Source organism: Nyctereutes procyonoides, unplaced genomic scaffold, assembly GCF_905146905.1.
Source record: "Nyctereutes procyonoides isolate TBG_1078 unplaced genomic scaffold, NYPRO_anot_genome, whole genome shotgun sequence".
NCBI classification, from domain to species: domain Eukaryota; kingdom Metazoa; phylum Chordata; class Mammalia; order Carnivora; family Canidae; genus Nyctereutes; species Nyctereutes procyonoides.
The window spans coordinates 50,422,374-50,448,786 of NW_026575044.1; the positions used below are offsets into that span (position 1 = coordinate 50,422,374).

At 45.0% G+C, this 26,413-nt stretch overlaps 1 protein-coding gene and 1 pseudogene across 1 annotated transcript in view; both read left to right on the top strand.

Annotated features, from left to right (window-relative positions):
* The first annotated feature begins 6,321 nt into the window (after positions 1 to 6,321).
* On the top strand, positions 6,322 to 7,072 carry LOC129508627 (60S ribosomal protein L7a-like; annotated as a pseudogene).
* Positions 7,073 to 8,948: 1,876 nt separating this feature from the next.
* GNAL (G protein subunit alpha L) overlaps positions 8,949 to 26,413 on the top strand; it is a 142,638-nt gene continuing 125,173 nt past the window's right edge. The window contains 2 exon segments of the mRNA XM_055323572.1: positions 8,949 to 9,389; positions 9,392 to 9,680. Of these exon segments, the coding sequence (XP_055179547.1) occupies positions 9,297 to 9,389; positions 9,392 to 9,680 (382 nt within the window). The 5' untranslated portion in view covers positions 8,949 to 9,296.

Genomic DNA, 26,413 nt, shown 5'->3' on the forward strand with positions numbered 1-26,413 from the left:
GCCGTTTTCAGTGACTTTCTACACATTATGTTTTCTTTTCAAAATATGCTATTGTAGAAGTTCTTTTTTTCATTTATGAGGAATATTTTGTATGTCCTTGTCACCATTTTTCATTATCATAATTTCTGTTAGTTAATGATTTTTACACATTCTATTATGGAAATTCCAAACATATACAAAGCAAACAAAAGGGTATAATGAACCCAAATGAACCCAATCATGAAATGGGCAAAAGACATGAAGAGAAATCTCACAGAGGAAGACATAGACATGGCCAACATGCACATGAGAAAATGCTCACTTGCCATCAGGGAAATACATCACTTGCCATCAGGGAAATACAAATCAAAACCACAATGAGATACCACTTCACACCAGTGAGAAAGGGGAAAATTAACAAGGCAGGAAACCACAAATGTTGGAGAGGATGCGGAGAAAAGGGAACCCTCTTACACTGTTGGTGGGAATGTGAACTGGTGCAGCCACTCTGGAAAACTGTGTGGAGGTTCCTCAAAGAGTTAAAAATAGACCTCCCCTACGATCCAGCAATTGCTCTGTTGGGGATTTACCCCAAAGATACAGATGCAATGAAACGCCGGGACACCTGCACACCGATGTTTTTTCTGTTCATGTCTTTTGCCCATTTCATGATTGGATTGTTTGTTTCTTTGGTGTTGAGTTTAAGAAGTTCTTTATAGATCTTGGAAACTAGCCCTTTATCTGATACGTCATTTGCAAATATCTTCTCCCATTCTGTAGGTTGTCTTTGAGTTTTGTTAACTGTATCCTTTGCTGTGCAAAAGCTTCTTATCTTGATGAAGTCCCAAATAGTTCATTTTTGCTTTTGTTTCTTTTGCTTTCGTGGATGTATCTTGCAAGAAGTTACTGTGGCCAAGTTCAAAAAGGGTGTTGCCTGTGTTCTCCTCTAGGATTTTGATGGAATCTTGTCTCACATTTAGATCTTTCATCCATTTTGAGTTTATCTTTGTGTATGGTGCAAGAGAGTGGTCTAGTTTCATTCTTCTGCATGTGGATGTTCAATTTTCCCAGCACCATTTATTGAAGAGACTGTCTTTCTTCCAGTGGATAGTCTTTCCTCCTTTGTCGAATATTAGTTGACCATAAAGTTGAGGGTTAGTGGCTACTTTAGAGAACAATACAGATATATAACATGTTCATCAGGGCAGAACATTCTATTAGTAACTTATCACAATCTACTTATGGTTAATATTGTACTATTTTCCACAAAACACTGGAACTTTGTGAGAGAGTATAGTCCCTTTGCCCACCACACCCTTTGTAACATTTCCATAGATGATATCTGCACACACTATAAACCCACAATACACTGTTCATATTTTTCCTTAAATAGGCATAGTTTTTTAAAAGAAATCTTAAAAAGAAAAATACATGTAGTCTTCATACTCACCAGCATATTTGCCATTTATGTTGATCTTTGTATTTCCTCTGGATCCAAGTTACCATCTGGTGTCATATCCCTTTAGCCTGAAGATTTCCATTTAGCATTTTTCATAGTACAGATCAGCTGATGCCCATCTTCTTATATTTTAATTTTACCTTTTTCACTTTTATTCTTGAAGTATAGCTTTGCAAGATATAGAATTCTGGATTGGTGACATTTTTCTGTATTTCAGCACCTCCACTGTGCTGTTCTGCTGCCTTTCAGCATCCAATGTTCCTGATGAAAAGTCAGCATTTTTCACATCCTGCTTCCCTATATATACATAATGTCTCTGTTTTCTTTGTCTACTTCTACAATTCTCTCTTTGTATTTGAAGTTCAGCACTTTCATCATACGTGCTTATGTGTGTTCATCTTTATATTAATCTTGCTTGTGGTTCACTGGGTTCTTTGGATTTGTAAGTTAACATTGTCTCATCAAATATCAGAAGTTTGGAGCCATTACTTCTTTGATTATTGTTTCTATGCCAATTTTTTTCTCATCTATTTCTAGGACTCTAATTGCACTTTGTTTAAACCACATAATATTGATCAACAGGCCTCAGAGAATCTGTTAATTTTTCTTCAGTTTTTTCCTTTCTGTTCTTCACATTGGATCATTTCTATTGATCTATTTTTAATTTCACCAACTTGTTCTTTTTCTATCTTCAACCCACTGGTAAGCACATACAGTGATTTTTTTTAATTTCAGTTATACTTCTGAGTTTTTATATTTCCATTTGCTTCTCTTTTACTGTTTCAAATTCTCTGTTTAGATTATCCATGGGTTTGGGCAGCCCTCGTGGCACAGCGGTTTAGCGCTGCCTGCAGCCTGGAGTGTGATCCTGGAGACCCGGGATCGAATCGCACGTCGGGCTTCCTGCATGGAGCCTGCTTCTCCCTCTGCCTGTGTCTCTGCCTCTCTCTCACTCTCTCTGAATGAATAAATAAATAATGAATGAATAAATGAATAAATCTTTAAAAAAAAAGATTATCCATGGGTTCATTCCTTATGTATCTACCTTCTTTTAACTCTAAACATATTTGTGATCACTACTTTAAAGCCCTTGTCTGCTAATTGCTACATCTGGTTTATCTAGGCATCAATTTATATTACTTTATTTTTTGTTATATCACTCTAATGAATGCTTTTTGTTGTTGTTGTTGTTCTATAAACCACTTAAGGTAGCTGAACTCAAAATCTGTCTTAAAGAAAGAAACCATGAAATCTTTGTTCTGTCCCTTTATATTTTTTAGGTGTTTTGGTCAGGCCCCCAATCTCCTCCTGCATTGTTGTTAGTTGGTTTTTTGTTGTTGTTGTTGTTGTTAGTTGTTAGCCAAAGATTTGAGTGGATCTTACAGACAGATTTGTGTGGCTCACATTTCTAATGTTCTCTCCCTTCTATGATTCCACTAGTAATTTTTTGGCTGTTTCCCCAGCTCCAAATTCTATTCTCTGATATCTCAAGCCAATAAGTAGGCCCAGCTTCATGGCCATATTACCTGCAAAGTCATACATGACTTCATGCCTGTTTTAATATTCTGTTATCATTGTCTTGAAATTCCTAAATTTTCAACAATGGACACTGGACTTTTATTTTGCACTGGTCCTCACAAATTGTGTAGCTGGTCTTGCTGGTAATATTGTGGCTTTCTGCTGCCCACTGATTACAAATTGGAGAGTGTCCTCAAGCAAAAAGCCTTAAAGTCACAAATCTTACCCACAGCATGTATTTTTCCAGGGTAGACTTGCTCTTGTTACTCTCCAGTACATTAAAACAGGAGATACAAATATATTTTTTAACTGATTAGTCCAGCTGAGCTACCCTGCTCAACCATGATTTTGAACTAGGGGCCATTTTGCATAGGGGCATATTTGGTATATCTGGAGATATTTTGTTGTTGTTGTCATTATTGAGGACGAGTGCCACTGGGTAGAGGCCAAGGATGCTGCTAAACATCCTACAATACACAGGACACCTCCCCACCACAACAAATTATCTAGCCACAAAAGTCAATAGTGCCAAGGTTGAGAAATCCTGCATTATATAAAATTAGCCCTCTTTCATTTTTAATGGATACATTATTATTGCATTCTTGAGAATGTATCATTGTTTAATCAATTCTCTTTAACTACACATCATACTATTCAAATATAGTTCCAACTGGAGAGAAAGAAGCTAAATTGGTCTTAACTATTTCTACAATTTTTACTTAAGTTTCCAATTAAACAATATGAAAATTTGCAAAAATGTGCAATAATAAAATGCCACTTTCATCAACTGACCAGGATTTCCATGCAAAACCTTTCACTATATCCAATTCTGATTGCTCTTAGGAAGTTCAAAGGAAAATGGATTTAGACTGACATAATCCTATTGACATCAGTTACAATTAAATACAAAATTATACCTTAAATTAACATGCTATAAGTTTACATTTACTTTAGAGTCCCCTCATGATTTCCGTTTTCCAGTTCATAATCATTCTTTGACTTTATAAATTGCTTGCTTACATGACCCAATTTTCATGAATTAAAAATCATACTGGTTAAAGAGAAAACACTAAATTTAACTAAAGTGATATATAAATATTAAATATTTTATTCTAATTTATCCTATGCAAAGAAGACATAATCCAATTTTGTATAATTTGTAATTGAAAGAAATTGAAATATGCGCAAAATGAGCACAACAAACCTTCCTTGGATTCTTTTAATAGGATTTTAAGAATTATTTTCAATTTATAATATTGGGTACTAATAAAAACATTGTCTTCTATCTCTTTTAAGTAAACTCTTTTAAGTAACTTTTAAGTAAAGGTGAGTGAATTCTCATCTAGATACATAGTAATTTACATACTTTAAAAAATCTATAATAGGGGCACCTGGGTGGCTCAGTCAGTTAAGCATCCAACTTTTGATTTCAGCTCAGGTCATGATCTCATGGTTGTGAGACTGCACCCCAGTCAGTCTCCATGCTCTTCCTGGAGTGTTCTTGAGAGATTCTTTCTCTCTCTTTCTCTGTCTCTCTCTCTCTCTCTCTCCCTTTCCCTTTCCATCTTCCTCTCCCTCCCCCTCTACCCCTTACCCCAGTTGTTCTAGCAGTCTCACTCTCAAATTAATTAATTAAAAATAAAATTAATACTATATTAATACTATACTATTATTTAATTAAGAAATAAAATCTATACTATATTTGTTTCTATATTCACCAGGCTTTAATATATAAAATGTCATCCATTTCTTGAAGTCTAATAAGTTATAACAGGAAAGGAATTGGTATATATTCTTCCCAGTTCAAATATCCCTTCCTCTGAAAGGTCTTCCCTGTATCACACACAAACTTCTTCCCCTACCAATTTTTTTTTATTGAAGTGTAATTAACATACAGTGTCATACTAGTTTCAGGTGTACAATATAATGACTTAACAATTCTATACATTACTCAGTGCTTATCATGATAAGTGTACTCTTTAATTTTCATCACCTATTTCACCTATCCCTTCATACCCATCTCTCTTCAAGCAAACACCAGTTCTCTGTATTTAAGAGTCTGTTTTTTTGCCTGTGTCTCTTCTTTGTTCATTTGTTTTGTTTCTTAAATTCCACATGAGTGAAACTGCATGGTATTTGTCTTTCTCTGATTTATTTCACTTAGCATAATACCCTCTAGGTCCATCCTTGTTGTAATATTTCATTGTGTATATGTGTGGGTGTGTATATATAATACTATATATTAACAATATAATTGTATTATATAGTATTAATACTATTGTAATATATATACATATTGTGTGTATAAATTATAATATACATATATGTATTTTATATATATATATATACACATATATATTACAGCTTCCTTATCCATCTATCAATGAACACTTGGGTTGCTTCCATATCTCAGCCATTGTAACTGATGCTAACTATAAACTTAGAGGTGTGTGTATCCCTTTGAATTATTGTTTCCCTTTTCTTTGCCTCCCTCCCCAATTTAAGTTGGGCCTTCTTAGAGAACCCTGTTCCTTCTCTTCACAGCATTTGCATAATTGAAATACATAATAAATGTACTAATTTGTGTACATATGACTTTTTAAAAGATATTATTTATTCATTTGTGAGAGATATAGAGAAAGAGAGAGAGAGAGGCAGAGACACAGGCAGAGGGAAAAGCAGGCTCCGTGCAGGGAGCCCACTGTAGGACCTGATTCCAGAACCCCAGGATCACGCCCTGAGCCAAAGGCAGACGCTCAACCACTGAGCCACCCAGGCATCCTTGTATTTGATTGAACATATTTCTGCTTCACTAGTATATGAATACCACAAAGACTCCTGTCTTTTGCTTCAAAGGATACCAACCAGAATGCTTAGCATTTTGTTGGTGCTTGATAAATACTAAATAAGTGAATGGATAAATGGAGGATGGGCAGGCGAATGAATACTGAAAATCACAGTGATGCTTAATAGCTTTTTCTGTTTTCTCAAGTTAGATTTCCTATAGTCCTTCATTCTACTCCTCAAAAACCTACAAGTGCAGCTAATTTTGGCAAACTTGGGGGATAATGTTAGGTTCAAAACATTACATGGTATTTGTTATTAACAGGGACCTAAAATAAATGTAATCTAGATCTCCAATGTCCTTCTTAAAATGTAATCAGAAGCCTGGGTGTCTCAGTTAAGTGTCTACCTTCGGCTCATGTCCTGACCCCCAGAGTCCTGGGATTGAGCCCCCTCAGGCTCCCTGCTCAGTGTCTGCTTCTCCCCCTGCCCTTCCCCTCCTGATCTTTCTCTCTCTCTCTCTCTCAAATATTTTTTTTAAAATATAATCAAAATGTATCTTTCTCCTCCAGACATCCAAGATGCCAAAAGGAAAGAAGGGGAAGGGGAAGAAGGTGGCCCCTGCTCCTGCTGTTGTGAAGCAGCAAGGGGCCAAGAAGGTGATCAGTCCCGTTTGAGAAAAGGCCCAAGAATTTTGGCATCAGACAGGACATCCAGCCCTAAAGGGACCTCATCTGCTTTGTGAAATGACCCTGCTACATCCGGCTGTGGTGGCAAAGGGCTATTCTCTATAAATATCTAAAAATGCCTCCCATGGTTAACTAGTTCACCAGGGCTGCCAAAAAGCTAGTCACCTGCTTAAGCAGGCTCACAAGTACAGACCAGAGAGGAAGCGAGAGAAGAAGCAGAGATTGATTTGGGCTGAGAAGAAAGCTGCTGGCAAAGGGAATGTCCCCACTAAGAGGCCGCCTGTCCTTCAAGCTGGGGTTAATACTGCCACCATCTCTGTGGAAAACAAGAAGGCTCAGATGGTAGTGAGTCCACATGATGTGGATCCCACTGTCTTCCGGCCTGCCCAGGGGGTTCTCTACTGCATTAACAGGGGGAAGGCCAGGTTCTCGGGGCCTGCTCCACAGGAAGACCTGCACCACTGCTGCCTCCACACAAGAAGACAAAGAAGCTCTGACTGAGCTGATGGCAGCCATCAGGACCAATTACAACGACAGATATGATGAGATCCACCATCACTGGGGAGGCAATGTCCCGGGTCTGGATCACATTGCCAAGTTGGAGAAGGTAAAGGCTAAACAACTGGCTGGGAAACTGGGCTGAGTGGATGCTGTTGAATTTTCTGTACATAAAAGAAATAAGTTATCTTTCAAAATAGATTTTAAAAATAATAAAATAAAAATGTAATCAAATGTAATATAAAAACCAAGGGCCAACTGGTACAGTGTACCCTTATTACGTGCGGTGTTGCATTAAACAGACCAATGTGATGCTATTAGTCAGATTTATATTAGATATATTAAACAGTTGTAATATTTCATGTCATTGTGCTAGAAATTAAGGAACGTGTTTATAACACAGTTCTTTTTTTTAATAAATTAATTTTATTGGTGTTCAATTTACCAACATACAGAATAACACCCAGTGCTCATCCCATCAAGTGTCCCCCTCAGTGCCCGTCACCCATTCACCCCCACCCCCCGCCCTCCTCCCCCTCCACCACCCCTAGTTCGTTTCCCAGAGTTAGGAGTCTTTATGTTCTGTCTCCCTTTCTGATATTTCCCACACATTTCTTCTCCCTTCCCTTATAGTCCCTTTCACTATTATTCATATTCCCCAAATGAATGAGAACATACACTGTTTGTCTTTCTCCGATTGACTTACTTCACTCAGCATAATACCCTCCAGTTCCATCCACGTTGAAGCAAATGGTGGGTATTTGTCATTTCTAATGGCTGAGTAATATTCCATTGTATACATAGACCACATCTTCTTTATCCATTCATCTTTCGATGGACACCGAGGCTCCTTCCACAGTTTGGCTATTGTGGACATGGCTGCTAGAAACATCGGGGTGCAGGTGTCCCGGCGTTTCATTGCATCTGCATCTTTGGGGTAAATCCCCAGCAATTGCTGGGTCGTAGGGCAGGTCTATTTTTAACTCTTTGAGGATCCTCCACACAGTTTTCCAGAGTGGCTGCACCAGTTCACATTCCCATCAACAGTGCAGGAGGGTTTCCCTTTTCTCCGCATCCTCTCCAACATTTGTGGTTTCCTGCCTTGTTGATTTTCCCCATTCTCACTGGTGTGAGGTGGTATCTCATTGTGGTTTTGTATTTCCCTGATGGCAAGTGATGCAGAGCATTTTCTCATGTGCACGTTGGCCATGTCTATGTCTTCCTCTGTGAGATTTCTCTTCGTGTCCTTTGCCCATTTCATGATTGGATTGTTTGTTTCTTTGCTGTATAACACAGTTCTTAAAAGCTATCAAAGATGAAGGATGTTAAGTGGGAAATAATGGAGATGGTGGAGATCTCTGGTGGGTCTGTATCCATAGGAGGCCTGGAGAAATATGCCTCTGCTCCTCTCTGCCCTATACTGTGGATTAAAAAACAGGATACAGAGTGCAATTTCATATATTTGTTTTAGCAAATAAAAAAGTGTATGACAATTACATGTTCTTCTTTGCAATGTTTAATAATTGTAATTGTTAAAAATGATGTCATGGACCCCCTGGAGATTTTGTCAAGATCAAAGCCATAACAGAATCAAGGATCAAAAGCGTGCAGACAAGTCCAGCGTGTAAGTGAAAAAGGAGAGGCAAGGTGCGGTGCTCTCTGCAGGTAATAGATCCGGCAATTCAAGACCTGAAAGCTACCATCTCTACCCCTTTATTAGGTTTCCCGTTCATATTTACCACCATCCCAGATCGAAGCCACGGTGGTTGTTTTAAGTGCTGCAATGGCAGCTCTGGGTGGTGACGGCAGCAGCGCCGCCACTGCGGCACTGCCCGCAGCTGCGAGTGGGCTCGGGCAACCGTATTGACGGTATGGAAGGCCCGGGCGCGAGGCGGTACCACCGCCTTGGAGGCTGGGCCACGCGGCGCGGTGCTATCACGGGGGCACCACCGAGGGCGGTATTTACGGTACCGGGGACGGACCTCGCGGCGGCATTTACGGTACCGGGGTCGGGCTCGCGGAGACGGTACTTACGGTAACGGGGGACGGACCTCGCGGAGAAGGTGTTTACGGTAACAGGGCCGGGCTCGCGGAGACGGTATTTACGGTAACGGTGGGCCGGACTCGCGGAGGCCGTCGGCGCGGCCGGCTCGCCGCGTTATCAGGTGATCGGCAGCCCAGGCGGCCACCACCCCCTGCACCCGGCGGAAAATGCAAAATGGCCCTCCGGGACAGTGAGGGGCCGTGGACCCCCGCCCAGGCCCGCCGCGCCCCCAGCCCGCAACGAGTGAGCGGCAGCGCCGCGCGGGGTCCGGGTGTAGCCCCCTCCCGCCCCTCCGCCTGGGCCCCGGCCTGAGCCCCGCGTCCACATGGGTCTGTGCTACAGCCTGCGGCCGCTGCTCTTCGGCGACCCGGAGGACGGGGCCCGCGCCGCCGCGGAAGCGCCTGCGGAGGACGCGCGGCCGCGCCAGACCCCGGCCCCGGCCCGGCCCCGGCCCCCGCCCCCGCCCGGGGCCCGACGGCGCTGGGGGGAGTGGCGGCGCAGACCCCGCTGCCTCGGGGCCCCGGCGGGAGCCCGGCGTGCGCGCGCCCCCGGGCCGCCCCGAAGGAGGAGCGGCGACGGCGTCCGGAGCAGCAGCGGGCGGAGGAGCGCGAGGCGGAGCGCGAGGCCAGGAAGGTCAGCAGGAGCATCGACCGCATGCTTCGCGAGCAGAAGCGCGACCTGCAGCAGACGCACCGGCTCCTGCTGCTGGGTAGGTGCGGGGCGCCGGGCGCGGGCCCCGGGGGGGGGGGGCGGAGTCGTGGCTGCGACGGTTGCTCCACCGACGACACTGACTTCCGCGATGTGGCCGAGAACACATTCCCGGGCGATCTTGCTGCTTTCCGCGCCTGGTGATTTGGGCCGATTGCCCGTTTATTCGTAATGAATGAGCTTCTCTGGGCACGTCGGCCCTCGGGCGCGTTGCGTCCCCAGGCTGCGATCCCGGGGACGGCCACGCAGACCCCTCGTCTCCCGCAGCTGTAGTCGCCCCGCACTTTGTCTTCGGCGCACAAGTGGCGGGAGACGGTACGACCTTTCGGCGCGGCCTCAAGGCTCTCGTTCCCATCACAGAATTAGGGCAGAGCGGGCGGTAGGTGTGGCTTGTTCCCTTCAGAGCAGCAACTTCAGCGGCTGCTGGGGCGGCGGTTCTGCCGCAGTGAGTAGCTCCGGCCCTGCTCTTCTCAGAACGTTTGCTTCTCGCGCAGAAGCAGAAGCGGGAGAGCCGGGCGGCTCCCGAGAGCTGTGCGCGGTGCCGGCTGCCGGCGGGAAGGTGGGCACCGAGTCACCAGCGACTGCTTGGTTTGCGAGGATTTCCTCAGGGCTTGCGCTGCAGCAAGCAGAGCAGTTTTCTATGCACTGTACTGTAGAATAAAAAAAAGCAAAAAAAAAAAAAATCATGAGTTCCCGACGCTGCTTGTTGCCTTTTAGATTTTAAGGCAAACAACAACAACATTTAATATGTGGGCTTTGACCCAAATTTTGTGAGATATAAGGAAGATTACAGTTTACCTCCGTGCTCTGTTATGCATAGGAAAAGAACCCATTCCATGACCTGAGTAAGACACCTGGGTGTAAATGAAGGGAGTTTGTATATAACGTTTAGAGAACCAATTAAGTCTTCAGTTGGAAAGGGAAAGGGGAGTTGGGGGGGAGAAGCAAAGAAGAAAAAGATTAATAGGCAAGCAGCTCGCCCAAAAAGGGAAGAGGACGAGATGAGAAGCAGAGTTCTCATCTACAGTGCCAACTTCTACAGCATGACAGAGCAGTGTTTTCAGAGGTGTGAAAATACAGAAGTATAATCTTACGACCTCATACCTCAAACTATTATATATAGGGTGAAACAGTTCTTCAAAAATGCAGGTGCTCGGAGTATGCTCCTACCCACTTATTTTTCTGGAAAGAGATTAATTTGCAATTACTCAAGCCAAAATTTTTAAGTACATCAGACAAAAATAACTTGAAAAGGGAAGGATTGTGGTCTCAAGAAATGAAGGACGAATAAAATGAATAAGGTCTAGAGTTGTGGCAACATGGTGCTGTTTTAAAGTGATAGTGTTGAACAGAATTAAAAAAAAAAAAAAAAAAGAGGGATCTCTGGGTGGCTCAGCGGTTTAGCGCCTGCCTTTGGCCCAGGGTGCAATCCTGGAGTCCCGGGATTGAGTCCCACATCGGGCTCCTGGCATGGAGCCTGCTTCTCCCTCCTCCTGTGTCTGCCCTCCCCCCCCCCACCGTCTATCATGAATAAATAAATAAATCTTAAAAAAAATGAATATGTGAAGGGGCACCTGGGTGGCTCAGTTGGTTGAGCATCTGCCTTCAGTTCAGGCCATGGTCTCAGGGTCCTGGGATGGAGTCTCAAATGCGCTCCCTGCTGGGTGGGGAGCCTGCTTGTCCCTCTCCCTCTGCCCTTCCTGCCTGCTCATGCTCGCTCTCTCACAAATAAACTCATTAAAAAAAAAAGAATATGTGAAGCAGAACATGTTTGACATATGTAAAAATTAATAGACTTGTGGTTTTTGAAAAGGAACTGGGAGATAATATCTAAAGAAGGGAATGGTGTGCTCCAAAGAGCAGACTCCTGGTGACACATGTTAAATGACTACCCTCTTTAAAGACATTATCTCATAGCCTAATATAGCTTGTATATCAACATCATATTGGAAATGACATTGACTCACTCTTTAGGGGAAAAGTATATGGTATCTTTCGCCTGATGACATCAACATTAAAACACATACTGTTGTGTCAGGTTGACATTGTTTATCGGATTTTATATAGATTTGAATTAAACTGAGAAAGGTTCTTGGTTTTGTTAGGATTTAGAATGGATTTAGCTGGAAATCTTTGAATTTACTGACCATTCATGTCTTCAAATGTTTGCTTCGGCTGCCATTATGTTGAGTAGGCATTTGTCTTGCTCACTGACCCCATTCACTTATTTATTCTGGAATGTACATTGGAGAACTCACAGGCTCAAGAAGGATGCATGCACTTTACGGCCGTTCCGTACTCCGTGTCCACTTGTCCAAGGCTGTCCCATCTTCCATGACAGTATCTTCTCTAGGAGACACACCCAGAGTCCTCCTGTGGGAATAAATGTGTAACTCCCTTATCTCCATATTGAATTCTATTTGCATCTCTTGTTTGGCACTTTGTTACAGTCCACACGGCTTCATGGGTGCTTTGATGCATGCCAGCACCCCCATGGGTCCATCCCGATGACCTGAACTTTGTTTCCTGTGCTGGACTTAGTGCTATTGGTGCTAGAAGCAAAAGAGTCTGGTGGGAGCCACTGTGGCCGTGAGGGCTTAATGGCCAGAATGATGTGGTTCTGTTTTAACTTTTAGATGGAGCATTCTTTCTAGCTCAGGGTGGCTGGATTTTAAAGGGGTGCAGAGGTGGGGTGGAGATAAGACTGAAGCCCCAGTTAAAAGGCTGCAGATCCTGGAGGGATCCAGAAGTCCAAGCTAGAGCAGTGTAGTAGGAATGGGGAGGCAATGGTGTCAGAGAAGTGGTCAGATGACAGGTCTGTAGGGTGGGTCATGGGGAGGAACTCCCAGAGAACTCTCTCCTCCAGAGCATGAGCTGTATAATAGTAGGCTTGACCTGCCCTCGTAGAGTGCCACAGACTGAGCGGATGAAACAACAGCCATTGATTTGCTCACGGTTCTGGAGGCTGGAAGTACAAGCGTGAGGCCCAGCAGGATTGGTTTCCCTGAGACCTCTTCTCCTGGCTTGCAGACAGCCACCTTCTTCCAGGTCCTCACATGGCCTTTCCTCTGTACACCTGTGCCCAGGGGAGGAGGGACACATCAGGTTAGGATCCCCCATTATAACCCCACTTAACCTGAAGAGCCCCCCTGAGGGCCCTGTCTCCAAATACAGCCACTTTGGGAGTTAGGGCTTCAGCTTATGAATGGGGGACAGGGGAGCACAGTTTAGGTTGAGGTTTCAGAGAGAGAGCTATTATCTAAAGGAACAGTTGTGTCCTAGCTTCAGCTCATTGTTGCCTTGCAAGTGTGCAAGCCCAGTGTTGCCCTTCTGAATTTCCAGAACAAGATGGAAATGCCCATTTTTGGGGTCAAGAGCCAGCCTTCAGCGCAGGTCATGATCCTGCTCATCCTAGGATAGAGTCCCAGCCGGCTTCCTGCTCAGCGGGGAGCCTGCTTCTCTGGCTCCCTCTGCGTGCTCATACTCTCTCTCACACTCGCTCTCAAATAAATAAAGGAAATGCCAATTTTCATCTGACACCAACTTATTTTTATTTTTTATTTTTATTTTTTTTAAAATTTTTTTTATTTTTATTTTATGATAGTCACAGAGAGAGAGAGGCAGAGACACAGGCAGAGGGAGAAGCAGGCTCCATGCACCGGGAGCCCGATATGGGATTCGATCCCAGGTCTCCAGGATCGCGCCCTGGGCCAAAGGCAGGCGCCAAACCGCTGCGCCACCCAGGGATCCCCCAACTTATTTTTAAAGCATTGGCTCAAATTACTAAAACACACTCTCTGTGCCCGATGCAGTCCACAGGCCACCAGTGTTATTTCTAATCTCTATCCCCAGTGACACAGACCTCTCTGGGCTCCAGGGGCAGCCTGTAGAAGCACGGTTGACAAAACTGGGTGTAGGATCAAAATATTTCATCTCACAGCAGGCAAAGCTACATTCACCATTCTTTGAGTGAATTTGTCTACCACTGAGCTCACGGGGTTATAATATAGCAGATGTCCTTGACTTCCACGACTTCTATGGACTGTGATCTGAATTCCCTGAATGTGAATTCACCACATTCCTACTGGGGAAGCACCGTCATCTACCACCTATTCATTTGATATTATTATTTTCCCAGATTATTATTCAATTTTAAAATTTTCAATTGTGGGTTGGAATAAAGTAAAAAATGTTTTTTACTTTATTCGACTATTTGTAAATAATTTTACACTTGGGTTAGTGGATGTGAACAGGGCTAAGGGAAGTCCTTCCCACCCTGCACTTGCCTCCCTGCCTCATCTCTCTTCTCATTCCACTATGCCTCAAGCCCTGGTGGTCTAGCCCTTTCTATTTTCCTCCTATCCTCAAGGACCTGTGCTGCTCTGTCCTTGTGTCCCACTGGTGGTTTAGTTTGGGTACTTTATCCTTTTCCTCTCCTGTCCCATGTCCTTCTCTGCTTTATTTCCTGGCTGTGTCCTGTCTTTTGCAGCTCACTCTGTGCTCTTTGCCACCTCCTCCTTCCTAGCAGGTCATGGCTAAGCTTCAAGGAAGCTCTTGCCTGGGTGGTGCAGACTAAACCTGGGGTGGTAGGTCGGGCCAGTGGTTATGTGCTTAGGTAAGTGTAGCTCACAAAAACTCCACTGCATCCTTGCCCTACTTCATCCCAACCTTCCCTGAGAAGGGAGGAGAGCGGGAATCCCACAGCACGTGCACCAGCACTGCATTAGTGAGCAGCAGCTCCATCCTGTTGGGGTGAAGGGCTTTCTTACTATCCTAGGAAGGTTTAAAGAGACTGCTCTCTAGGGGCCATGGATGATCCTAGTGTGGTGGGATCTCCCCCCCCCCCCCACTCTACTAGGGTCAGGACGTGGACAGTAACATCTGTGCAAGTGTTGACTGGAAAAATAAATGTTGGTTGGCTAGAAAAACAAAAAACAAAAACTATTTCCTGTTGTATTTTTGTGTGATTGATACTTCCCTGCCAGGAATACATCTTTCAAGACGGAAGCAATCTCTTTGGGGCATTTGCTGTTTTTCTTTTGCATTTGGCTGTTAGTATAAACCAGAATGACCTCAGTCTGTGTCTGTAGATGCTGCAAGAGGAAGTGCTTGGTGCACTGACAAAACATGGAATGTTCTTCCCTGTGGGGTTTTCATCGCTTGTTTTTTTCAAATAAATGTCTTTTTTCTTCTTCTTCTTAATTCGTGGTAATGTATACAGTGGCCAAGACAGCAGTTTTTGAGTTGTGCGGTTCACTCCATCTGTGTGGACAAGTGGGTCACATCCTCATCAACTCGCCACCTTCATTTTGCCCCCGCCTCCTATAGCACCGTGGCTCTTAAAGTCAGTGGGAGTCCCAGATACTCTGGCTGTGGCTTCACATTCCTGAAGTCACAAAAGTGTCATCCTTCCTTACAGCCTTGGAAGGGGAGGCTGTGCCACTGTGACATTTTAGTCACAAGTTCTGTGTCATTTTAATGTATTATCTATTACCTACAGTCTTACAGGCCTGATGCTGCCATTGTTTATTCGAAGCTGCATTTCATCCCCAGAATTCAAACTGTTCTTTGACCCGTCAAAACACTGGAAGGTCAGAACACTCGGTCAAAGCTGTTTCCTTTGACTTGGGTCTTAGTTAGTTCTGGCCGTGATAATACTACAGACGGGGTGGCTCAAGCCACAGAAATTGATTTTCTCACACTTTACAGAGACTGGAAAGGCCAGGATGGAGGTCCAGCAGGATTCATTGTCTGTTGAAGGCTGTTGCTGGCTTGCAGATGGCCAGCTTCTCATGTGTCCTCTCATAGCAGGAGGTCTCCCTTCCTCTTCTTATCAGGGCACCAACCCTATTGGATTAGGGCTCCACCCTTTTGGACTCATTTAACCTTAATTACCTCCTACAGACCCTATCTCCAAATAGTCACACTGGGGATCATGGCTTCAACATCCGACTTTTGATGGGACACGGTTTGGTCCATAACAGCTTGCAAACCCACTCGTGTTCATACGGATGATTAGTACTGGCCCTGAAAATGACTCAAACTGAATGTCATCTACTGTGGCTAAGTGTGTCGGTAGAACATATAACTGTTTTTATGAGTCCTCTCACAACGTGAGGATATACTGATGATCCACTAGAAGATGCGTACTGGTGAAGAACAAAGCATTGGAATCAGACAGACTTTGTTTGAAATTCCAGCATACCCATTTACCAACTCTGCAACCTTAGATTGGGGCTTCAGTCTCCTTATCAATAGTAATCCTGAGGCCACATGCTTACTAAGAAGATTAAGTGAAATTAATTGAAAAAGTTATATGTAAACTTACTTGATGTAGAGCATAGCACATGGTGAACACTCCATAAATTGGCACAGTCTCTGAACTCTGTACGCAGCTGAACCATTTCTCTCTGTGACACCCATACTCTAAATTGTAAACTAAATGGTAACGTGATATCACCCAACCTAAAAAAGTTAATCCCATTCCAGGCTCACGCAGTTACCCTCGGATGGAGCCAGGATTCAAACCCAGGCAGTCTGGCTTTGCTGCACCAACCTGGCAAATGGCCAGCTGGAAACAGTTGCAGTGGTCCAGTCAAGAGACGTGAAGAGGTGAATGCAGGCCGATGTAGTAATGACAAAGAAGAAAGGCAGAATGGAGTCCACTGGATCTGGTGACTGAGAAAATGGTGCAAAGTAGGGGGAAAAGGAGTCTCAATGAACTCTTAGCTTTCTCTCTTGGGCAAGAAGGCAATAACATCCCCACAATGAGGGATTTAGAAGAAGAAGGGCAGGTGGAGTAAAAGAACAAGGAGTTCCATTTTGGCTCTGTTGAAGGTGAGCCACCCATGAGAAGCCTGTGGGCATCGTCAGGGAAACAGATGGGCACTTACTGAGGGTCTGGAAACCACAGCGCATACTGAGCTGGAGATAGACACGCAGGACTAACCCGCTGGCAACAGGCCCTGGAGGAGGGGACAGGCCACTCCAGGAGAATGTGCTCAGTAAGAAGAGGGCCCAGGACAGAAACACAGAGCCCCCATCTCTCAGAAGAGTGCTGCAGAAGGAAAGGTATAAAGAACAACAAAGACCACTGGGAGAAGCCAAGAAAGAAGGAGTTTCGCAAAGAGGGAAAGAGCCAGGAGTTTCAGCTGGGAGTTCTGGGATAAGGACGGTGTTTGCCAGTTTGTGCAAAGGTGGCACCGGAGGCTGAAGAGCACCGGACATGGGAATCGTGAAGCTGTCACCGAACCCATTCTGGGGAGGCCAGAAGAGAAGAGACCACACCTTTCAGAGTGGCTCTTAACGAAACAGTTGGGAAGGATCAAAATGAAACAGCAGAAAGTATACAGGTGGTTGATTCCTGCAGGTGAAGAGAAAGAGGACAAGAGAGGAATTACCAGATCTTTCCACTCACAAGGGTTCCTGAGAGTGCACTGGCTGGCTTGGCACTGGCCATGAGTCTGCCGTCCAGCGTCCAGGTGTGTGGGCCAGCCTCCCTACCCTCTACTTCCATAACTGTCCTCTGACACAGTGTCCTCTGACACACTGTCAGACGTGTGTGCAATTTATAGTGAATCTTCACTAGCAAGCAGATGGTTCAATTGAATTGAGACCAAGAGATCAAGCAAATTCTCTAGCTAGTTCAGTCTATGAAAAGTTTCCAAGCAGGCAGGGACACACAGGTGGCTCAGTGGTTGAGCGTCTGCCTTTGGCTCAGGTTGTGATCCTGGGTCCCGGGATCGAGTTCTGAATCCAGCTTCCCACAGGGAGCCTGCTTCTCCCTCTGCCTGTGTCTCTGCCTCTCTCTCTCTCTCTCTCTCTCTCTCTCTCTCTCTCATGAATAAATAAATAAAATCTTTTTTTAAAAAGAAAAGTTTCCAAGCATAAGCATCTTCAAAAGTAAGACCAAACTATTAGGACCTAAAATCCACTCTTGACCTTGAAAGATAACGGGAAGATTGTCAAAACCCCACGACATAAAGCAATTAGAATAAACAAAGAACCCTGAATGATTGTTCTTTACCCCCACAGCACCCAGAATACTTTACTGCATGTCTCAATTTATTAATACTTAGTTACTTTGTTTAGTTGGTTTCAAACTGAGACAAACTCTTTAACTGAAAAAGAGAGAATCAGATTGTCAGCTAAAGCAGTGACTCTAATTGTGTTTGGGAATCTGGTGAAAACTGCCCCCTAGTGTTTTAAAATTCCTTTACTGAGGATGAGCAGGTAAAGCGCAGAGGAATTTTAAGGCAGTTAAATGACTCTGTATGATACTGGTGGCTGCACATCCTTATCCATTTGTCCAAGCCCATGGACTGTACAACACCAAGGATAAGCCCTAATACAAACTATGGACTTTGGAGAGTAAAGACGCATCAGTGTTGGCTCATCAGCTGTAACATGTGTGGCTGCGTTGGTAACAGAGTGCGGAATGCTGGTAGTGGGGGTGCTGCGGGGTAGGTAGTGGGTACATGGGAAATCTCTGTGCTCTCCAGTCAACTTTGCTGTCAATATAAAACTGTTCTAAAAAATTAAATCTTTTTTTTTAATTCCCATAATAGAAAAAGAGAGAGATTCTTACCCCTGAATTAGGATCCCAAGAGGAGGAGCTCAGGGCCACGAGCATCAGACCTCAAGTCCAAAGCAGGAAAGATAGTGTCCTGTTATTGAAAACTGTGGTTTATGAATTAGAAAGGACCACTTGAAGATATTTCCCTCTGCAGTACTAGGGGGTAACTTTTTCCCTACTAAGAAGGATGTTGGACTCACATTGCAGTCCAGCACCTCCCAGTGCCAGGGAGCGGCTTGTATGCCCTCTACCTCCAGGCCGCTCTGCATCTGCTCTGTAGGGCTGCCTGGTCTCTGTGTCTTGCTCAGAACCAGCCGTAGCATCATGACATTGCTGCTGTCAAAGGTGCCACACCTGATGCCACCGAAGCGAGACAGGATATTTCCCTCCTCCCCCCATCAGCCCTGCCCCCAGAAGGACAAGTGACACTGCAAGCATCCCACCAGCTCCTCTTTTTTTTTAAGATTTATTTATTTACTTATTCAGAGAGAGAGAGAGAGAGAGAGGGCAGAGACACAGGCAGAGGGAGAAGCAGGCTCCATGCAGGGAGCCCAACATGGGACTCAAACCCGGGTCTCCGGGATCACACCCCGGGCTGCAGGTGGCACTAAACCGCTGCGCCACTGGGGCTGCCCCTCTATAAACCTAGCAGAAGAGACCTAGAGAAGGCCTGCGTCCCTGTAGCTTGGATTGGCATTCACTCAGTGTATTTTTTTTTCTACAGCTGAAAAGTGAGTTTTCTCTCCCAGGAAATGAAATATGACCTAAAAGTCTCCCAGGAAAAACTCAGGAAGAGGATATTTGGCATAAGAGGAAAACAAAAGCAATTCTACCCATACCCTGAGCTACAAGGGAAAAGGTTGCTTTATTCATTGAATCACATCTACTTCTCACCAACCATAAACATTTCTTTGAGAGCCTACTATGTGGCAGGTGTTTCTCTGGGTAATACGGAGACTCCAAGGGGTAGAAGGAGACCATCTCAGCCCAGGAGAAATTCACAGTGTGGTCAAAGAAAAGGACATAAGTCTACAAAAGAAACAGCAGCGTGAGTGTGCGTGTGCTATGTGGTGAATGGCCACAGCAAGGGTTCATAATACCATAATTAGAGTTCACACAGAAGTCTAGCAAGATGATGGGCATCCCCCTTCCTCAGGATGTGTTATTAGTGAGAGCACAAGGAAGGTAGGAACTTAATTGCTTAGAGGGTGTCATGTGTTTACACATAAATGCGTAATGCTACTCTAGATCCTGGATGCAGACCACCTGCAGAAGCATCCTGCAACCTGCTTGGAGTTCACACTTGGCAACTCGGTTTCCCTGTTCGTCATAGAGCCACAGAAAGAGCCCAGAAGTACTCACAGTACAGCCCCCAGGATGTAGCAGAGACCTGGGGTGCTTACCGGACAGGACTGATGGTTTGAGAACATAAAGAAAGTTTACGTGGCAGGATATAGCAGTGTGGGATGGGAAGAAGATTGTTCCTTTTATGTCCAACCATCAAAGTGCTTCATAAGTCAATACTAGAAGCTGCATTTTATGAATTATGCCATCATGGGAGACTGTAAAGAGGCATGAAGAAAACAAAAGTTTATCTTTTTTTAAAAGAAGTATATTCATCATGAAACTTAGGAGCTGTCATTTGACCGCCAAAAACTGTCCACATTAAAACAATGGACGCTGTTTGTTTCTCACAGTTATAAGGGCAGCATCAGATTTTTTTTTTTAAAGTTTTGATTAAAGTGGCTTTAAAACATGGAGGTGAGGGGAATAGCTTACCCAGGATCCAGGCATCAGCAATTCTTACCTCACAGCAGTGGGTGAGGAATTTCTGATGGTATAATTCTAATGAATTGTTGTTTTATAGTTTGAAAGAACATCATTGTAAAAATAAATGGCAAGCCACAGTATGGAACCTTCAACTTAATTTCAAAGAAGCGACTGTGTTTTGCAGAAGCTTCTAGGAGCATCAGGAGAGTACAGTTTTGCATCTCCACACATGCTCCATCTGGAAGGCCAGGCCCTGAATTTCTGATTCTCCTTTCCCCACAAGTGGCTTCTCAGTAAGAGGCATCAGGTCAAGTCAGGATCATCAGATGAACTTAGACCCAGATTGCATTTCTTCTTTAGAGGAAAGACCATTAAGCAGAGGTAGGCCAGCTACCAGGATCTGTAGACACAAAAGTCACCACTTTGAATGAGCAGAGCAAGACCCAGAAAGTGAATGAGGGCCCACGAGATGGAGCAGGACAGAATGGGAAGGCGGGTGCTGATGCCCGGGAGTGCTGGGTCCTCACCTTACCTGAGCCCCCAGGGGCTGGTCAGCCTCAGAGGCCAATGTAGACAGACCAGAAGCCCACAGCTCCCCAAGAAGGAAACCTAGAACAAGACCAAAGCCAGCTTATCAAAAAAGGGGTATGAGTTGCAAATCAATCAGCTGTTTGAGGGCAGAGCAAATGGTCTGCTCAAAAGACTGTCAGCTCTGTGTCCTGGGCTATCGTTGCTAATTCAGTCACGGTTCGTGGCACCTCCTACATGCCCAGTTCTGTTACATACAAGGTCATCCTCGACGACTCGTAGCCTCGTGGGGAGACCAGGGTCTTAAGCACCCATATGACACAGCACAACCCAGCACCCACAGATCACAGAGGAGGACAGAGGGACAAGGCAGCACAAAGGAGCTTCCAGGGGGACATCACCCAAGTCCGACTTCCAGACAGCTTTCTCCCTAAAGAGCAAAAACCCACTTGTGAAATATAGTTCTGTTTATAATGTTAAGAGTTGTTTGTTTTTTTACCCCCATTTGGAGCAGTTTGTTGGAATACGGAATATTAAGGTTCCTCCTAGAACAAATGAAAAACAAAAAACAGCACTTTTTCCCTAGTGGCATTAAGGTCTGCATCCGCTGCAAATTCCAAAGTCCAGTTCAGATAGGCTGTAATTGACTTATGTGGCCTTCCTGAAACATGAGGGAATGTCCTTCTTTTTATGGTTATTAGGAGTTTCTGTTGTACAAAGAAATTCAAAGTGTTAAATAGAGCCAATCAGTCGCGGTGAGGGGAAGAGAGCCATCTACTGATAATTTCTTTCCTTCCTGGGCCATAAGGGACAGTTACATAATTCTTTATCTATGAAATTCTTTTAAGTGGCACTTTATTTTAGAATGATTTTTTTAATGTAGCAGCATGCTGAACATCAACTCTTTCTAAGTGCTGCATAGAACAAAAAAGCAGGCAGAGAGGCAGTTGGTCTGATACCCTCTGCTGTGCCTAATGGAGGGAGAGTGCTTATTTAATATTCAGATCCACTTCCCACTTCTGATCTAATGGCATTTCTCAGAAGAAACCTCTCCTGTGTGGGCTTAGATACGATAATCAGCTCGTAACAGGATGCAGTGGGACAGATCAGTGACCGAGCACGGATACAGACGCGGGATCTCTGTGGTCACCTGTGGATGGAGGGGGAGGGGTGATCTGGTGTCAGCGAGCCACCAAGGTGGACACAGAGAGGCATGCTTCCCCGAACACTGCCGCCCCCCAAGCTTTTTGTTTGTTTTTTTTTCTTCAAAGATTTTATTTATTTATTCATGAGAGACACACAGAATGAGAGAGAGGCAGAGACACAGGCAGAGGAAGAAGCAGGCTCCCTGCAGGGAGCCTGACATGGGACTTGATCCGGATCCCGGGTCTCCAGGATCAGGCCCTGGGCTGAAGGCTGCGCTAAACCTCTGAGCCACCCTGGCTGCCCCCCCTCCTCAAGTTTTCTTTCTGCCTCACCCTCTCCCTTGACCTAAACTTCCAAAGTGCAGGTGTCCTGATTTAAATCAAGTATAGCTGAACGTTCACTTAGGAAAATAGTAGGTGGATTTCAAAAATCCTGTTATGCAACCCAACATGGAAAAAAAAAACAAAACAGCATAGCTGTTCTTCAAGAGAACCTGAACACTGGGGACTGCAGCGGGTCACAGGCTGGGTCACACAGTGTATCCGTAGTTACTTTTTTTTTTTTTTGGACTATTACAGGTTTTCACCATACAAAGCAATTCAATGAGCCAAAGAGAACCAGTGGGACACCAAGGGGGACGACACACCGGAGTTCCAGCAGAACTCCCAGTAGGGGCCCAGGAATACTGTGGGTCGGGGTATCAGGGCAAAGGGAGGGGGTGGCCGGTGACCGAGTGGTGACGCCAGTTACCCCACATGAATCCACCCCGTCCTGCTGACCCACAGATGCCGAGGGCTGGCTCCATGCCTGGCCACCCACGAGCGCCCTCCCCAGTCTCTGGAACCAGCCTGGTGGCCTATGGTGGGGTCTTCAGGCTCCCCTCTTGCGTTTCTGTCTCTTCTTTCTGGAGATCAGTCTTTTTTTTTTTTTTTTAAGATTTTATTTATTTATTCATGAGACACAGGCAGAGGGAGAAGCAGGCTCCATGCAGGGAGCCCGATGTGGGACTGGATCCCGGGTCTCCAGGATCATGCCCTGGGCTGAAGGCAGGAGCCCAACTGCTGAGCCAGCCAGGGATCCCCAGAGATCAGTCTTTCCTCTGAGTTTCTCCCTACAGCACCTGGCTCTTACGTGGGGCCTTTCGGTCATTCCAACCAAGTTATTAAATGAGGTAAAGATTTAAGCCCATTACCAAACCAAGATTTTATTAGCAGAGACTTGTAGTTCAGTTGGGGGCCAACAGATGGTGCAAGGACATTTGTCATATGTGCTGTAGAGTTTCCAACCCAAAAGTTGGAAATGCCTGGCTTCCCGCCCCAGGCCCTATCCTGACCCCAGCTCCCCTGGAGGCAAGGCCCCCTCGGGATCCCAGCTGGGGGCGGACAGACTTGCCCATGACACCTCTTAGAGACCCCATTCCCTACAATGTTCACGGAGTGACGTGTCCCCCGCACCTCCCTGCGGCCCCCTCCCCGGTGGGGGTGACAGAGAGAGGGAAGGGCCTCCCTGCCACGTTGCTAGGGGGACCCTCTCTGAGGGTCCCGGCCTCCTGCGACACACTGTGAGACACCCGTCTGTGGCAGCCCTTCCCGCCAACCCCAAGCCTCCACAGGCCACCTGTAGCTGGCACGCTGGGGAGAGAAAGACCACTCAGATGGGAGCAAGCAGGGCCTATTCGTTCAGAGCTGGTGGTAGTGGGAGCCTTAAGCACCATCCCTTCATCTGGCTCGAGGGCAGGTGGAAGACCCAGAAAGCTCCTTGGTGGGAAAAAAGGGAAAGGCCTCAGGTATAACCCCAGCAGAGGCTGCTGGTGAAGGCAAGCTACAGGTGGGCTGACTAGAAATTGGGCATCCTGTCTAAGAGAGCACATATTACTATTCTCCAGGTGGTCCTAAGTTGGAGGTGTTGCAGGTGGGGGGCAAAAATTAAGGAAGCTCTCAGTTATTCATCGAGTCCTGGCCATTTGGGGCCAGCTGCTACAGGGTTTATTTGCCTTCTTGGACAGGATGCTTGAGATCATCATGGCTTCACCTCCCGGGTGGTTACTGCAGAGAGTGGGTTGGTCTCCTGGGCTGGGTGCTGCAGGCTGTGGGTCAGAGTTTGATCTTTGCATACGGCCGCGCTGTTGTCCTTTTGTATTTTCTGTCTTCTGGACGTTTCCATAGAGAGAGCAGCTGTGTGAGCTAGTGGAGAGCCCCTGTTGTGTAGACCTGTCTGGAAATCTGGCCCTCCTTCCCCTGGAAGGTTACTTAGCACCTCTGAGTTTCCTTTCCTTCAGTGTAAGATGAAGACAGGAGTACTTTCCAGAAGGATCATTTTGAAAATTGAGGTGAAGCACCAGGACACAGAGCAGAGTGTGGTGACTATACCTTCCTGCCCCCATTCCCATCATCCTTCCATTCACGCTGTGGTATAAGTGCAAGGTCTGATATGTTGCCCTTCTTAGGAACATCTACACCTTAGCAGGGGCAAAGCCCAAGTTTGATCTAAAGGAACAGCCCAGAATCATGGGATTTTCTGAGGGCACTTCAAGTGCCAGCAGCTAAACAGAATCACAACAAGTAGTGATGCTAGGATTTTAGCTTCTCCCGCCCTCCCTCTCTTTCCAGAGATCTGCGCATGAGGCTTCTCTACTGTACTCCATCATTGCTGCCAGTTAAAGGACAACTAAGGAGTACAGGGATTGCTGAACGAGCGCGGGGTTGTGCTTTTAAATAACTTGGTCAGAAAGCTTTCATTGAGTGTTTCATTGGTATTTGTTTGGTACAAACAAATCCCAGGCCAATTTGGTTGGCCTGAAGGAGATAAAAGACAGGACCAGGTAACTATATGGAGAACAGCATCTCAGGAAAGAGAGGCAAGTGCAAAGGTCCTGAGGGTTGGTGAGCCTAGTGTGTTCAAGGAATAAGCCTGGCCAGTGAGCATATAAGGCACTAAAAAGCCAGTGGAGGCTTGGGGTAGGATGGTAGCAATGGAGTGATGAGCAGTGGTGAGTTTCTAGCTAGATTTTGAAGGCAGATTAACAGTTTGCCCATGAATTGGATGTGGGTGGGTGGACTCCAGGAGGACCGTTATGGCTGGGGGAGGGGTGGGGCTACAAGTCATTGAGTGTCTCCCACACGTACTTTAAATTCTCAAAATGGGCGCCTGGGTGGCCCAGTCAGTTAGTTAACCATCTGCCTTCAGGTCCAGTCATGATCTGAGAGTCCTGGGACTCAGCCCCACATCCAGCCCCATAAGGAGCTCCAGCTCAGCAGGAAGTCTGCCTCTCCCTCTGCCCCTCCCACTCCTCGTGCTCTCTCTCTCTCACCCTCTCCTCTCTCTCTCTCAAACAAATAAATAATTTTTTTTAAATTTTCAAAACAGAACACTGTGACCAAATATGCCAGGAAAGGAGCCATAGACCCCACAGAAACACATGAGTGTGGTTGTGTTCCAATAAAAGTTTATTTATAAGCACTTAAATTTGAATTTCATAGAATTATTAAGTGTCATGAAATATTATTTTTCTTTTGGTTTTTCTGCAACCATTTAAACTCTTTTTAGTTCATGAATCATGTACAAACAAGTGGCAAATTGAAGTTTGCTGAGCCCTGATCTAGAGCCTAAAATCTCACCCTTTGTTGGTGGTACAATTTGTAAAATTGTACAATTACTTCAAAGAATTCGTGGGTAATTTTTTGTGAAGTAAAAAATATACCTATCCTAAGGTTCAATAATACCACTCCTAGGAATTTACCCAAGAAAAATGAAAGCATGTGTTTACTTAAAGTTTTGTACAGAATGTTTATATCAACTTTATTCAAGATGTCCAAAAATGGAGGTGTCTCAGGGGCTCAGTTGGTTCAGCGTCTGACTCTCCATCTCAGCTCAGGTCTTGATCTCAGGGTTGTGAATTCGAGCCCTACATTGGGGTCCACACTGGGCGTTGAACCTACGTAAAAAAAGGAAAAGAAAAAAAAAGCCAAAAACAGAAAACAACCCAAATCTTCACCAAAAGAATGAATAAACAAATCATGTACATTCCTGCAATGAAATATTCAACAAAATATAGGCTATTAATAGAAAGCATAACAATACAGATGATTTTTTAAAATTCATGTATGTGTACTGAAGAGTGTGTACTGAAGTAGAATATCTACCTATGGCTATTTGTATGTAATCCAATAACAGGTAAAACCAACCTGTGATGCTAGAAATCAGAATAATGGTTTGGAGGGGGGCATGAGGCACCCTTCTGGGGTCATGGAAATATTCTGTATTTTGTTTACAGTGGTAATTAATAGAGGCATAAACATGAGTCGAAACTTATCAACCTAAACACTTAAGATCTATGTATTTCACTGTAAAATTTACTTCTTTAAAACATGAAGCCCTGGGCAGCCCCAATGGCCCAGCGATTTGGTGCCACCTTCAGCCCAGGGTATGATCCTGGAGACCAGGGATCGAGTCCCATGTCAGGCTCCCTGCATGGAGCCTGCTTCTCCCTCTGCCTGTGTCTCTGCCTCTCTGTGTGTGTGTGTCTGTCATGAATAAAGAAATAAAATCTTTAAAAAACAAAACAAAACATGAAGCCCTTAAAAGTAGTACCTGGTATGTACATAGTAAAAGGTCAATAAATGTCTGCTATTTTAAAAAGGGTTTTTTTTTTTTTAAGGACAGATACGTTAAAATTCAATAAGGATGAATCTAATTATATAATGAGACCGTAAGTT